At 38.2% G+C, this 14,291-nt stretch overlaps 1 protein-coding gene across 9 annotated transcripts in view; it reads left to right on the plus strand.

Moving 5' to 3' along the window:
* ELAVL4 (ELAV like RNA binding protein 4) overlaps positions 1–14,291 on the plus strand; it is an 83,667-nt gene that overhangs the window by 33,189 nt on the left and 36,187 nt on the right. For all 9 annotated transcript variants that reach the window (XM_030033453.2, XM_030033449.2, XM_030033447.2 and 6 more), the window contains exon 2: positions 6,782–7,022. In XM_030033453.2, coding sequence (XP_029889313.1) covers positions 6,782–7,022 — 241 coding nt within the window. The remainder of the gene's footprint in view (positions 1–6,781; positions 7,023–14,291) is intronic.

Genomic DNA, 14,291 nt, shown 5'->3' on the forward strand with positions numbered 1-14,291 from the left:
TTTCCTCTGGTTTGATTTTTTCCCTTCTGCAAAACTTGGAATAAAAATAACAGGTTTTGCCTTTCTATTTTTTTGTCACTGTGTTGGTACAGCGGCAATCCCTGCCCTTAACCACCCATTTGTACAGCATCTAGCACAACTTTGTGCTGGTGTCAGTTATATCCTTCAGGCACTGCTGTGATAACAAGTAATATTGCCAATGAACTTTGCATTCATTTCACTGCAGATTGGGGACAGAATATTTTGTTTTAGCATGTTCACACAAAAGTCTGTAATGGACTAGATCAGGATAAATTTATTTGAACTGAAGCTTGCCTCTTAAAATGAATGCGTTTGTTGTCCTCTCCATATGGATCACTTGCGTGCTCTGTACAATTATGCAAACTTACTGAAAATGTTTGAACACCATTTCAACCTGAGTGCAGCGCACTCTGAAACCAATATTTTGTAAGAAAGGCTGTATCCCTGCCATGAGAGCCAGAGACAGCTAGTTTTCTGAGACTTTCAGCTATATCTATATTTAAAATATTAAATATGACTTTTACTCGAAGGAAAGTAAAGGTGGAGCATGTAAAAGTGCATATGAGTGGGGAGCATGTCAAAATATGGAGGGTTAGATAATGATTTGTTTCTGGGATATTGGATTTGCCTCCAGGCAGACTTACTCAAAAGCTTCATTTTCCTCCTTTATTTCATGTTCATGATGTATTTATTAGGTAAATAATAGCAAAGTCTAGTTGTGCAGTACATAAGCTTTAATAAAAATGTAATTGACAGTGAAATTTGACAGTTGTGTTAGAGAAGAAAATCTGTACTGGAGCTGCAGACAGAGCATCGTTTGCCTCTCCTAAGGTCATGTTAGAAGGAAGCCCACGTAATGTGTATGTGAGATTCGGGTGCACCTGCTTCTAGCTCTGGCTGCAGTTGTGGTTTTGAACCAATGAATACTTAAAATCGGTATTTTTTTTAACACTTCTATGGGAAGACGACATGATCTGTCCTGAAGATTTTATGATCCAGTGCCTTATTCTGCAAAGACGTAGGGATGGGCTTAATCCCCCTGAAGCGAGTAGCAGTGGCTGCGGGTAGAAGCGGGGTGGGGGCATGCAGCCGCTGGTCCGGGGCCGAGGGATCTGGTCTTGGGTGTATCTGTATGTTCCACTCCATACCTATGGACCGACCTTCTGGCTTTGGCATGGCTATTCACATGCAGATCGGGAGATGGGAGGGCAGTGGATGGATCAGGCAGGCAGCTCCTGTAAATGGGGTTTTTATCACCTGCAGGAAAGTTCTTGTGGGACGGAGGCTTGTGCTGTGCTGGCTTCCATTCAAAAGAGCAGATATGCTGGGAGTTAAAGCCTGTTTCTCATTATAGAAGGAAAACCTTTGTGAATCTACGTTTATTTTCTTTGAGAGGTTTTGTTTGTTTCTCCTTTTGTCATCGTTGTTCAGGAGATGGCTATGGGACCTCTGCCATGGCACCATTTGTTTCCACTTGTAAAAGCAAACAAGTTGCAATGCTAATTAAAGAGCTTTCTTTAAATAATGCAAAGCTCTTACTTTATCTATCTAAATTCTTTTTTATGGGAGAATGTTCTGAGTTTGTTCATTAATGAACACTTAGAAAAAATATAAAATTAGACCTCATGAATTCTTCATGAGGTGTAATTTACCATGATCACTTTTCCTGATGTTTAGGTGCTGTGAACAGTTCATTATAGATAACTTTTTTGACTTCTGAGTCCTCAAAGTGGATATGTCTGCATGAATTCTGCAATTTTTAGTATTTTTTTCAGATTTTGATTTTAGGAAATGATTGCTTGTGTTATGTTTAAAAACACTTCTCTTTAGTGCCTATAAATAACACTTATTCTTAAGATTCTTAATTGTTACTGGTTTTTTCATACATAAATTAATTTCTGTTTATTGTGAAATATGGGCAGTAGAGTATACATAATTCAGATAACAAGAATGGGTGCTAATTATTTGCTGAATACGAGCTCCTTTCAGCATACGTATGTGACAGTCTTTCAGTTCAACATACAGACCTTCTTTTAGACTGCTGAGAACAAATTTGGTAAATATGAAGCATGTATATTTACATTTATCGAGCCATTGGCTATTGCTTATGTATGCAATAGGGAGATAACGCTGTCTTAATCAGTCTGTGGGTAGTTTTCTAAATGATTCATTAACTGTGCTTTGTAATGGTAGATGGATGTCACATTTACGGTAATAAGTGAAGATTAATGTCAGTTACTCTAGCTTGTTTAAGCATTGTAATAGTTGTGTTTATACATACAGGTATTCTTTGCATTATTGTTGGAGCTAATATTTCAGCAGGAATAAATTGAAATTAATTTAATTGTTAAAAAAAAACAACAAAAAAACAAACCATGAAGATATGACTGAAGTATTTCTGAAACATTATTTGTAATGTAGGAGTTGCTATAATGGTTATTTGTCGCTGATACTTTGTAGGAGGGGTTATACCAAGCATTTTGGTAAGCAGTGTTTTGCAAAACACTGGCAAAGCTTATGCTGTCTTCCCAAGCAGCAAAGCATTTCTTTGTGAAATCTGTCAAACTAAAATACCTCGTACTTTGCTGATACATTACCATACTGAGAAAAGTAGTACACCGAGAAGACATTTTTAAAAGTAGCAGTCTGATGAAATACATCCAGAATTTGAAATATGGGTTGCCTTCAACTTACAAAATTGCAGTCTTTAAATTCTGTCACAGATAGTATTTTTTTCAATGTTATAAAGATAGAATATTCAAATTATTGGTAGCTAAATTATCAATGTCTATCAACAGTTACTGCAGCTTATTCTTCTTCAAAGATACTGTTATTCTGTATATAGAACATGGTGTTGCAGTATTGGGAGTCTGGCAAGTTGTTGCCAAAAACAACCACCCAAAAGAAAATGCCTCTTTATACCAGTAGCGTGTGAATGGCATCACACATGACGTTTGCACTGTCATATTTCAAGACCAGTAGTAGCTGCCTAAATTAGTTCAGAGAAGGTCTACAAAAACATAGAGATGTTGCTAATTTTAAGTGACATGTATAGAGGTTTAATACTAGTCTTCAAGGGATAAGAGTATATCTTGTTTTAAAAAAAAAATAATGTTGGTGTTAAGTCACTGCTGGATTTTCCACATCTTTTTTTGCCCTTATCCAAATAAGCCCTTGATGAGTTAGACTTATAGCCTCCTTTAGTATTTTTGTAGAATTTGGTTACAGCCCAACACTTTCGTGTGTTAAGAAAATAAGTTATTACCAGTAATTAAAACATAATGGAAGTTAACTGTGTGCCCAGGACACTAGAATATCTATTTCAAAAATGTTCATGTTGTGGTACAGGTATTGAATTAAAAAATCTAAATCTTAGTGTTGTGGATAGAAAAAACAGCAAATAGCATGTTGAAATGTATTCTTTGAATAAATAATGTTACTCTTATGTAATGTGCTGACTGATGTGGGATGAACAGCTACTTTAATGTTAAAAACAGTCATCGACAGTTAATGTCCCAGTGCATGCACACTGAACTCCTAACAGTGGATTTGAGCTTTAGACGTGTATGGGAGAGCACAGAATGTTTGGAAAGGAGAGCTAGGACTTACCTTTTCGTTACCATTAATAATTTAAGTCTTCACTAGGGATGTGAGTCAGTACATCTAAAATAAGTATTATTCCTTTGTGCCCATGAGAACTTTGAATGCAAGCTCTGGTACATAACTGCTTTTGCACAGAAATCACTCTGTAAATGGAGACTTGTAATTTTTTTAACTGCATAATTTTATCTGAAATATTTTATCAGAATTGGTTTTAATAATACTTCAGCATTTGTCTCTATCCATTATCTCACTTCTTTTATATATATAGCAAATAGATTTTCAGTAACCTACAACTTTGCAATAATTTGAAGGGCGAGTAAGTGCCTTGATTTTCCTTTCTACTATTGAAAAATCAGGAAAACCTCATTGGCGTTGAGTGAGAGTAACTAGGAAGAAAACCTGGCACCTGGTGCAACATTAGTTTATGCCAAGAGATTTTGATGAAGTATTAATGAGGAAAACTACTTGTTCAAAACCAGATTTTTACAGAGCAGCTTAATCTTAATGTTCTGAATGTGTTAAATATCTGAGTTGAATTCTGTTTATTTGCTTGGTGTGGAAGGTAAGCATGCTGAAAATGTAACTAAAAAGAGTTTGCAAAATGCGTAAGTAGGACACAAGCCTTTTTTGAATTTTGTTTTCTTTCACAGATTTTAAAAGATCCAGGGTTATTGTTTATCATGGGGAATTACAGATAGCTTTTGTGTCCTTTGGTAATAATAGATGATGCACCTTCCTCGGAGCATTGTGCTGAAGTCCTGCTTCTGCTGTAACTGAAACCAGTGGTGTGGTATTCCTGTCTGCTTCAGAAGGACAGGATCAGTCCCTAAAATTGCAGTTTACCTTGTGGATTTTTTTATGTTGGAAAGGATGTGGTCAGATGATTTAAATGCACGCGGAAAGCTGCAGTTAACCATGTCAGCTGCTTCACTCGTCTTCTGACTGTATCTTATTGTCAGAACTGGAATTTTTGCCCCCAATTTTAATCAAGTTGATGCAGATAAGAGCATATAGGAGCACACTGTGCTCAGCTGAAGCGTGTTAGCCTTGGGGTGCAAAACCCTGACCCCGCAGCAGGCTGTTAGCAAAGCTTAGAGTTGGTGTCTGTGTCTGCTGGGGGGGTCATGGAGGTGCAGAGACCAAAGGATGATCTTCCAGCTGGAATCCCGAGCTGAACAGATTTAGCAGCATCTGAAGCATTTAGTAGTATGTGCGAGTAAATACATGTATGAAATCAGATCGAAAAAAGGAAGCATGGCTGATACCGGGTAAAAGGGAAAGTCTTGAAGGAGGAGTGTATGGGGCTGGCACAGCTTGGCAGAGGATGTCAGCAGCGCTCGGTGCCACGTGGCTGGTAAAATTGGCAGGGGGATTCTGGTTTGGATGTGCCGATTTCTTTCAAGAAGTTACTATTTTTGTGGAGTTTATTTTCAAAATGATTCTGCTGTGTGGGTTAAGGCCTTTCTGTTAAGCACAATGTGGCAAGGCTGCTTTTTATTTAAAAATTGTTAAACTGAGTAGCTATTCCTGGGCTTGATAATAAAAAATAATGGTAATTCAAAACTTATTTCCATTGATAAAAAAGAGGGTTATTTCCTACATGAGGCATTAACCTAATGCTGAAGCATTTCAATTAAAAAATAAATAAAAATAGAATTGACCGGAATATAACCTATTTAGAGTCTGAACCACCCTCATGCAGTTAATTTTAGAATAGACCCCCCTTTTTTGGTGTGTCTCCCCCATCCTCCTGAATTACAGGCCTAATTTGTCACAACGCGTACCTCCCTGGATTTAAAAAAGAAAGCAAATTAAGTCTTGAGTAATTACAGTAATTACAGGATCGGATGAACACAAGGTTCAGAGCGTGTGGTGTCTTAGCCCTCAGTTCTCCCCGCGTTTGTCCCTGTCCCTGGGCAGTGGAGTCTCTTGCCTGGGGCAGCAGTTTGCAGCATTGACTCTCAGTCTTCGGTGGAGGGAGGCTGAGCCCGTCTGAGGGATGATGCTCTCTGAGAGGAGATGCCAGTGAAGCTGCACATCGCAAATGTCACAGTAGACAGCAAAAGCCACCATTTGCATTGCTGTATCTTACCCAGATTTGAGACTAAGATGATGTCCTTCCCTTGTCAGCACTGGTGACAGTGATGACAGGCTGGAAGCCGTAGCAGAGGCAAATACCTATATAGAAAAAGCTTGAAGTACCCAGGTTTTTCTGCTTCCTTTGTCTGCCTCTGCAGTTTTCAGATGAAAACTTGCATTCTTCAGTCCTCAGCCTGCAGATAAACATGCAGGCAGCTTTACTCACATGACCGGTGGCACTGGTGACAATGGGGCTACTGTCCTGCATGCACTTTGCTAAGCTGGATTCTTATTTGTCATTTTTTGGAAAGGTCTATGTGAGTCTTTTCTGTGAAAATTGGAGTTTCACATTTCAAGATAGATGCGCTTGTTAAAATTCCAGCCTGCACCTGTGCCTGATAAGCCTTTCTCTGATTAAACCTTTTTGATTCCAGTAAATATCTGAAGACCTTTGTATCTCTGAAGATTGCAAATCCAGGGCTTTATTATTTAAAGAGGTGTCAGTTTGTTAGTGAAAAATACAACTGGAGAATATAGGTCATCACTGGAACCAGTAAATGGTATGTCTTGGGACACTGAGTTTATTAATTGAAGGCAATCTGAATGACAACACGTTGCAGATCGACTGTGCCTGGTTAATGTTGTTGTCATTGCACTCTGTGATACAGTTATTAAATAGGTAAAATATTTTACCTTTTCATATAGAGCCATACACTTACTGCATCTGATTTAATGGAACTGTAATTTTAATTATGATTATTACCTTAAATTATAATTAAATTTATGTGGTTTAAATTTACATTTGTGAAAATGGCTGCGTGATGAAAGCAGAAATCAGCTTCGCATTAACAAAAAAAGAAGGTTTTTTAACTGCATCTTAGTATATGCTCACAGCCGAAGACTAGCGTGACCTACTTTGCAACAATAACAGAGGAATCAAGCCGGGGTTTTTTGTTGAAGTATCTAAATTGGCCATGAATGCTACCTACTTATTCATTTGTAAGTATCTTTAAAAATAGCTATTGTATCTATGAAACTTAAGGGTGTCTTTTTTTCCCTTCTCTTCTTATTTTGATAGATAATTAGCACCATGGAGCCTCAGGTGTCGAATGGCCCTACTTCCAATACAACCAATGGACCCTCCAGCAACAGTAGAAACTGCCCTTCCCCCATGCAGACAGGGGCTGCTACAGATGACAGCAAAACCAACCTCATAGTCAACTATTTACCCCAGAACATGACCCAGGAGGAGTTCAGGAGTCTCTTTGGGAGCATTGGTGAAATCGAATCCTGCAAGCTCGTGAGAGACAAAATTACAGGTAAGTGCTTCATATTGTTGACTTTATGTGCATCAGGGTCAGTTTACATTTGGGGTCAGCAGAACCTCTGTGCTTATATTGCAAGTATTTGGCACAGGGAATACTGCAAATACCCTGGTAAACTTCTTCAGGTGGTAAACCTTGTAAGTTTTCAGTGATGCATGCTGCGTCTAGAACAACTGTAAGAAGCCCTTCGTCTTTCAGTCTCCGTTACAGATCAGAGGGGAAGTATGAACATTGCCAGTCTGCATGTGTGTTACACAGTGTGCTGCTTCTTGCAGCAGAGCTCAGATGATGTCATTACTTTCCTGATCATTCTGAGTTTTATTTATCATTGACTTAAGTTGTAGGAGGGTAGTCTAAATGGCTTGTAGCCAGCTGACTGTTCCTAATTCTGACTATTTTTTTGAACCTCACCATACCTTCATCAAGTTTTTGCTTATTAACAACACTGTAAAGTCAAGGTGGTTCTGCATGCCCATCACAGCATTATTTACCACAGTGTTCTGAACAGCAGTGGTCTGTAGTTGGGAGTCACTGCTCCGGATTTCATTCGGACATTTCTGGATATTGGTTAACGAACTCTTCCCTGAAAACATTTTAATTTGCCATGATCCTTTTCTGCATGAAGCGACACCCATTGGTAGGTGCCTTCAGAATACGAAAAGCCTCCCATTACAGATAGTACCTCAAAGAGAAGAGAGATGTCTGCACTATTGCTAGAGGAGGTGTGGATGGGTGCAGATGTACCTAGCCTACTCCATATCCTTGCTGCCACAGCGAGGAATTCACTGATGCACAAGGTGATGATGGGATGAACAATCAGCTTTTATAGCTTGCTTTATAGGTTACTTTTATAGGTTGTGTGTCTACTCGCACTGTAGGTGGGGAACAGCTGAAATTTCACTGCTGTTCAGTGCATCACCAGTGCTGTTATGTTTAGCACGGAAAGCAGCCGCATTGGGAAGGAAAGGGTTCCACAAAAGGAGCCGTCTCCTCTCACATGCACTCCTGGCAACTTGGGTGCGTGCTCTCTGGAAAGAGGCACCATGTAAAGATGAGCAATTAAGACACAAATTTTCATACCTACTTCCATAACAGCCTGGCAGCTGTTGTATTGGCAGCATTAGGATGATCTGCTTAGTGTTTTAAACATGCAATGCTTCTTTTTTATTTACTTCCTGACATCTAGCAATGTTCTGGTTGAACACAAGGCACATAACAAATAGCAGTAGCTGCAGGGCAGCTCAAGTCCACAGAAGTGTAGTCCAGCAGAGCTTTCTTTAGCACGTTGACCATGATGTATCTATTTTAATATATCTTCCGATCGGGCCACAGCTTCAGGGGTATTAAAAGGAAGAAGATTGAAAAATGGAATTGACTTTTATTTATTCTTTACTTTTTTCTACTTAAAGAAAAACAAATCGCTTATAACCTCCCTCCCCCCAAAATTCAATGCAAATAACTGAAGTCTTCCTGTTTTATAAGTATAGCTGGCGCAGTATCCCAGTGTGACATACCACCCTTTATCTGCCACCAGACCAGTTTAGCTCCAGACTGTTGTTTTTCTTTTAGTCTGAAAAAAATCTGAGAAACTAAATTGCAGGTTATTTCAGTTATTTCAGGCAGAAGTGAATACCTAACCCCCATCTGCAGGAGTCTAGTATGCCTAGCTTGAATTTTGATCATGACAGGTCCTATATTTCACGAGTTTTTTGCTTCCCATATCGTTCAAATTCATGGCGATTTCCTTGCAATATAATTTCAAGACTTCAGATATTCAGTGTTGTTTTCATAGAGAATTGGCCGTCTTTGGACGGGGAGCCATTACTTCATCGGCTAGGAACAGTATTCGTTTTGTTTCATTCCATCTCCAGGCTTTTGTCTCTGTATTTGAAGATGTGAGAAATTTGCTATATGATCTTCTGACACATTCTTGGGTAGTGTTTTGCCTATGCTTTTTCTTTCTGTACAAAGTGCATAAATCTTTGATCAGTAAAATAATTTAAAGGAACCATCCTTAAAAAAACAAAAACAAAAAAACAAAAAAAAACCAACTTAGATGCTTTGAGAACATCACCCCTAAATGAGGAGCCTAAATGTTGTTTTAAGAAGTGATAAAAGTATAAAAGAACAAAATTTGAAAAAAAAGAATTGTCCCCCAAAGTCTCTGTGCCATTTTTGAAAACAACTTAATTTGCCAAGGTTTTCAGGCATTGTGCAATATTACTAAATTTTAGGATGCGTGTTCATTCCTCACATTGAATTCAGAGTTAGTAAATTGAATGCAGTCCTCTGCCAGAAGCAGTCCATGTTTTTAAAGGTTCTTAGAACATTCAGAGTAACAAAATGGAAATGCACTGAGGTCATACCCAGCTCATCTTTCCGGATCGTCATGTAAGTGTGTTCTTCATTAGGCTTCTGGGTTTTTATGGGTTTTGGGAGAGTAGGGGTGGAAGTATGCCAGTAGGCTGTTACAGGAATGACTGGCTCTTCAGGGGTTCTCTGCTTTTTTCTTATTAAAAATCAGTGTAGATTTTTTGACAGTGAAAGCCATATTGCAGAAGAAATAGTAAGTTCTTAAGCTATTCTTGCTGAACTGGTGAAGGCGTGAAACAATTTAGGTTTTGTCTGCTTTTGGATTTTTTCATTGTTTCTGTTCAAAGTTTTGTGGTTTTAATAAATCTTAGCTAAGCGTGTGCTGTTGTGGTATGCCTCTAAACAAATGTTGGAGCTCTTTCCATTAAAAATATAGCTTGTCTTCATAGATAATAAGTTGGTCTCCTTCTCGCTAAGGTAAAATACCGGGTAAATCAAGGAAAGCCAGAATAAAAAGCTGCAGAGAGAGGTTGCTTCAAGAAAAACAGAAAAGGTCATAAACCAAGTCATCATTAAATAGTTACTCTAGCAAAACCGTATTAGAAAATCTCGAATGTATTTCTGAAGCTAGATAGGATTGAATTGGTTCCTGTAAAAGATTTGATTTCCCCTGTCCTATTAAGGAATTGCACAGATTTTGTGCAATAATGTTTAGGATCCCAAAATACTTTTTTCAATGAGTTCAAAGCTAAACAAAGTCTGTTATACATACAGGATCCCTTTGAGAGAATTTATGGTCTGAACTCTTTTATTAATTTTAAAATGGATTAAACAATATATGTCAGGTATAATCATCTGCTCCAAGTCTCTTTGCAGTCTTAGAACAGTAGTAGGGTTTTTTAAGAAAATTGATTCGTGATGTTACCCCTCGCTTTGGAAAGACACATGTTTAAACAAGCATATTCCTTTACTAAAAAAATATGCTAATTTGGTAGTACACCGTACTGAGTTGAATAGGAATGACAGCTTCTAAGACAGCCTTTAATTTGGTATTCAAAACCAAAATTGTAAACTTCGGTTTTGTTTGGTAGCTTCTCAGAACAGGCAGGATATACAGTAGCATTTTTAAAAGATGCTAATGACTTGAAAGAGGAGATGGAAGTCAGGCATACATTTTAATTATGGGGGAGGGGTTGCAATAGAAAAAAAATGTTTTTTTCACTGCAGAGATTTTTAAGGGAATGAGACAAGGAAAAACAGACTGAAGATGGTTGCCTTCATTTGGCAGGGGTGTTTAATAAAAGCAGAACTTGTGGTTGTAAAGTGTGCTTATTAAATTCTTCATTTACACTACCTAATTAATTCTAGCATTTTAAATTAACAGTGAAACTGGTCCCTGCTGTACCATTTCATAGCTACAGCATATTTCGTCCAACAACCCAGTTGTTCAGGTTTAATCAGCTGCTCTCAAAAAATGAGAAGGAACTTGAGTTTAAAAAAAAAACCTAAATGGCATAAACATTTTAGAGCAGCGTTAGATGAAGGGATGTGACTTCACGGAGGAAGACTACGGCTTCAGATGGATGTGAGGCTCAGCGCTTACAAGTGATGCTAAGCTATACAGTGTTGCAGATGCTCTTTATTTCTTATTTTGTCCAAAGAAAGCCAGTGATAAATATCTTCCTGACTTGGGGAAGGAGAGGACTGAATTCATCAGAAAATTTTGAGAGAAGAAATGCTGAACTTGTTTTGTCCCATGTTTGAAAACAAAAGATCCAGTCAGTGTAGTGTCCGTCAGAGACACTGTAATTGCTGCTGGCCAAGTGAGTTGTCCTTGTTGACGTAGTTTGTGTGTGGGAGAAGGGAATGTTTGTTATTAATTTTTTTTAATTGATTAGGTGGCCTTAGCTGAGCTGTTAAGAATTATATTTTTGTTTCTCTGTAATCTACACAAAAACTTAGATCTGCGAGTTGTTGAATGATCGGTATCTAAAATCTTTGGATCTCAAATAATCTTTAGTATCGTACAGTGATCCAGGCGCACTGTAAAGCAGGCTGTTTATTGATACAGGATTTCTGTGCATCACTTAACTTATGACAGAGTTTGCTTATTCCTGCTGTGTGGTACAATTTGATGTTCTTTGCATGCATAATCAGGAACTTCATTGCTCCTCTGCCCAAAATGCAACTCTGTTCTTAAATTGTTCCTTTTGAATTTGCAATTCCTTTAAGATTACGCACAAAGATTTACATCTTTTGTTTTAATTTCAGGTATTTATAGGACTGGTGCAGACTTAGATTAAAACTGCAGTTCAGAAATAATTGTGGCATTGTAAGTGTAATATAAATATTGATGATCCCAGTGAAAATCCAGGACAGGCAAGCTATTGACTCAAAGCAGTAGCATCTGTGTGTTGTCACATGTTAGGAGAGAAAGAAATACTGTTTTACCTATAGTTGTCTCTAGAAGTTACAGATTGTCCATTCCTTACTCTTTGGATGTTCAACCATATGATCCAAGAACCAAAAGCTTACAAAACGGCCATCAGAAATAATGCAGCATTATGAGAGAGTACAGGAAAATATCTTCCACGTAAGTGGTGTTCAATGCTCATTTCTCTGTAGAAACCAGTAAATTCCTAACCTGGAGAGGATGCTCTACCTGTGCTCTCAGCGAGCTGTCATGAACCCCTTCTGGTCCAGAAGTATGTCCATGCTACATTAAGTTGGTGTCATCTGCCCTCTATGAAAATTATTTTTTCCTGTCTCCCTGTATAATGAGCAGCTTACCAGCACATACCAAAAAGGTGCTGCTGTAAAATCTGGGTCTTTGCTTTTTATTTAACCAAGCGTGTTCAGTGCATGATGGTGCTGAACTGGTGTTTCTGTCTGGAACGTGCTGTTCAGAGATTGCATGCTTGGAGTTTCCTGAAATTTGGGGCCTAATTAAGCAGCCTTAATTTCAGCATCTGGAATCGGTAACTGTTTTGAAAGTAGTGGATGGAGAAGGTCTGTATCCTCAGGAGCAGAAGCCATTAGTTGCACACCGTGATGGTGACCCTAGGAGGCAGGAGGGAAGGAAGCCACGTACGATCATGTTCCCCAACAGTATGGCTCCCCAGGAGGGAAGCTCTTGAGTCTGATGGCAAGTGCGCAGTAGCAATAAAACACTACTTAAGTTTACTAAGGAAAACAGGCGTCTTCTAGTATTGGCCCAGTGTTTGCAGCGGGCAACAGCTAAGCTTTACGTATATTAATGGGAGGTTTTGATACCTGATAGAGTAGATGAGCGAGAGGTCACGGTGTCTATCTTGGGATCGAAGGGGGACTCTGAAAGCTCATCATAATGGAAAGACACAAAACAAAAACAGGATTAATGGTTAAATTTAATTAGAGGGAAGAGGCCTTTTGGTAATACAGTTCATGACAATAGGTAACCGTTGCGTGATTAAGTTTGCGTTTGAAAGACTCAGGCTGGAAATTGCAGAGATGTTAGTAAAATTGTGCTGCTTTGTCGGGCGGGGGGGGAATATTCATTCAAGGGAAATGGTTCACATCTGTTTATGTTTAGAACCTGTAGATAAAACCTGTATTCACTGCAGATTTCACAGACAAAGGCTATGAGTGTTTTGTATATGTTTTCTCTAGGAATTTTTATAAATGGGCAGGCCAAAAGTGTTTCCTATTGGAAGAAAAAAATTACCCATATGCAGATAAATATAGCTTACTGTGAAACCCGGCATTGAGTTACCTGATCCTAAATGACTGAAAGTCTAATCTGAGCATAAACTTGTTCTACATTTGATGTCCAATTCACTGATTGTGCTTTGCAAGTGCCTTCCATTTTGAGATATTACTGGTTCCAGCGGTTTTCCCCACTTAAAATACATTAAACAGATAGGATTATAGAATGTAGGGATTATGTTAGATAAGACTTCTAAACTCTTTAGAAAGTATGTAAACACTCATGCCTCATGGCATAAGCCCACCTAATAACAGGGTTTAGGAGAAAAATACCTTGTAGAGGTAGTTTATTCCCTTGTTGACTTGGAAGGGGTTTTTAGTAATTCTCTGTAAAGCAATGGTAACTAGTCACTGATCTCTGATCATTTATTTGGTATAGATCTTGTTAGACTAGACTGAGTGTTAGCAGCAGTTGCTTTCCTCCAGTAGTAGATGAGAATTAACACAATCCTTCAGAACAGAAAAAAAAACCCCAAAACTTATGTATTGTAGTGTTCACCATTTACAAAGTGAACATAATTTTGGCATTTGGTTTGATTGCATTTGAAGGCCATATTCAGTAGTGCCCTTCAAATTGGCTGTATAGGGTATCTCTGTAAGAAGCAGTGCAGTTTTCTACATTTGACTTCCTTGAAAGCAAAAGACTTAATATTTGCTGAAATAAGAAAAATATTTATGCAGCAGAGTACTCTGCTAGAGTGCTTTTGTCTGAAAAATAATACCGAATTAACATTAGTTTTTTTAGGAAGTGACTTGTAGATTGGCCTTACTGTATTTTAGTAGGTACGGGACATTTGTATGATGGCAGTTACTTCTTTGTGTTGAGTGCATGGTCAAAATGCAGTAAGGAAAGAGTGGTCAGATATAGTACAACTAGAGCTGAAAGTCAAGTGCCCAGAAAAGCAGAAGTCTAAAATAATGTGTTTTGGAGTTGGGGGGGGGAGGGGGGGAAGATTCTTTCTGTGAATCAGATGGAATACAGAGCATGCTTCAATTTTTGGTTATAAACTTTGTCTGGTACCTCCAGTTGCATGCAGAGAATAAAATACTGGAAAACATGAAAAAAACAAACATATTTCAGAGTTTTTTAAACAAAATCTAGAATTATTTTTTAAAAGACTAAATATATGGCTCAATGTCATTAAAGACCTTTGATAAGTTGATCTTAATTTGGTAGCCTAGTTATTTTATTCTTATAGCTTCTTA

Source organism: Aquila chrysaetos, chromosome 12 (assembly GCF_900496995.4).
Source record: "Aquila chrysaetos chrysaetos chromosome 12, bAquChr1.4, whole genome shotgun sequence".
Classification (NCBI taxonomy): domain Eukaryota; kingdom Metazoa; phylum Chordata; class Aves; order Accipitriformes; family Accipitridae; genus Aquila; species Aquila chrysaetos.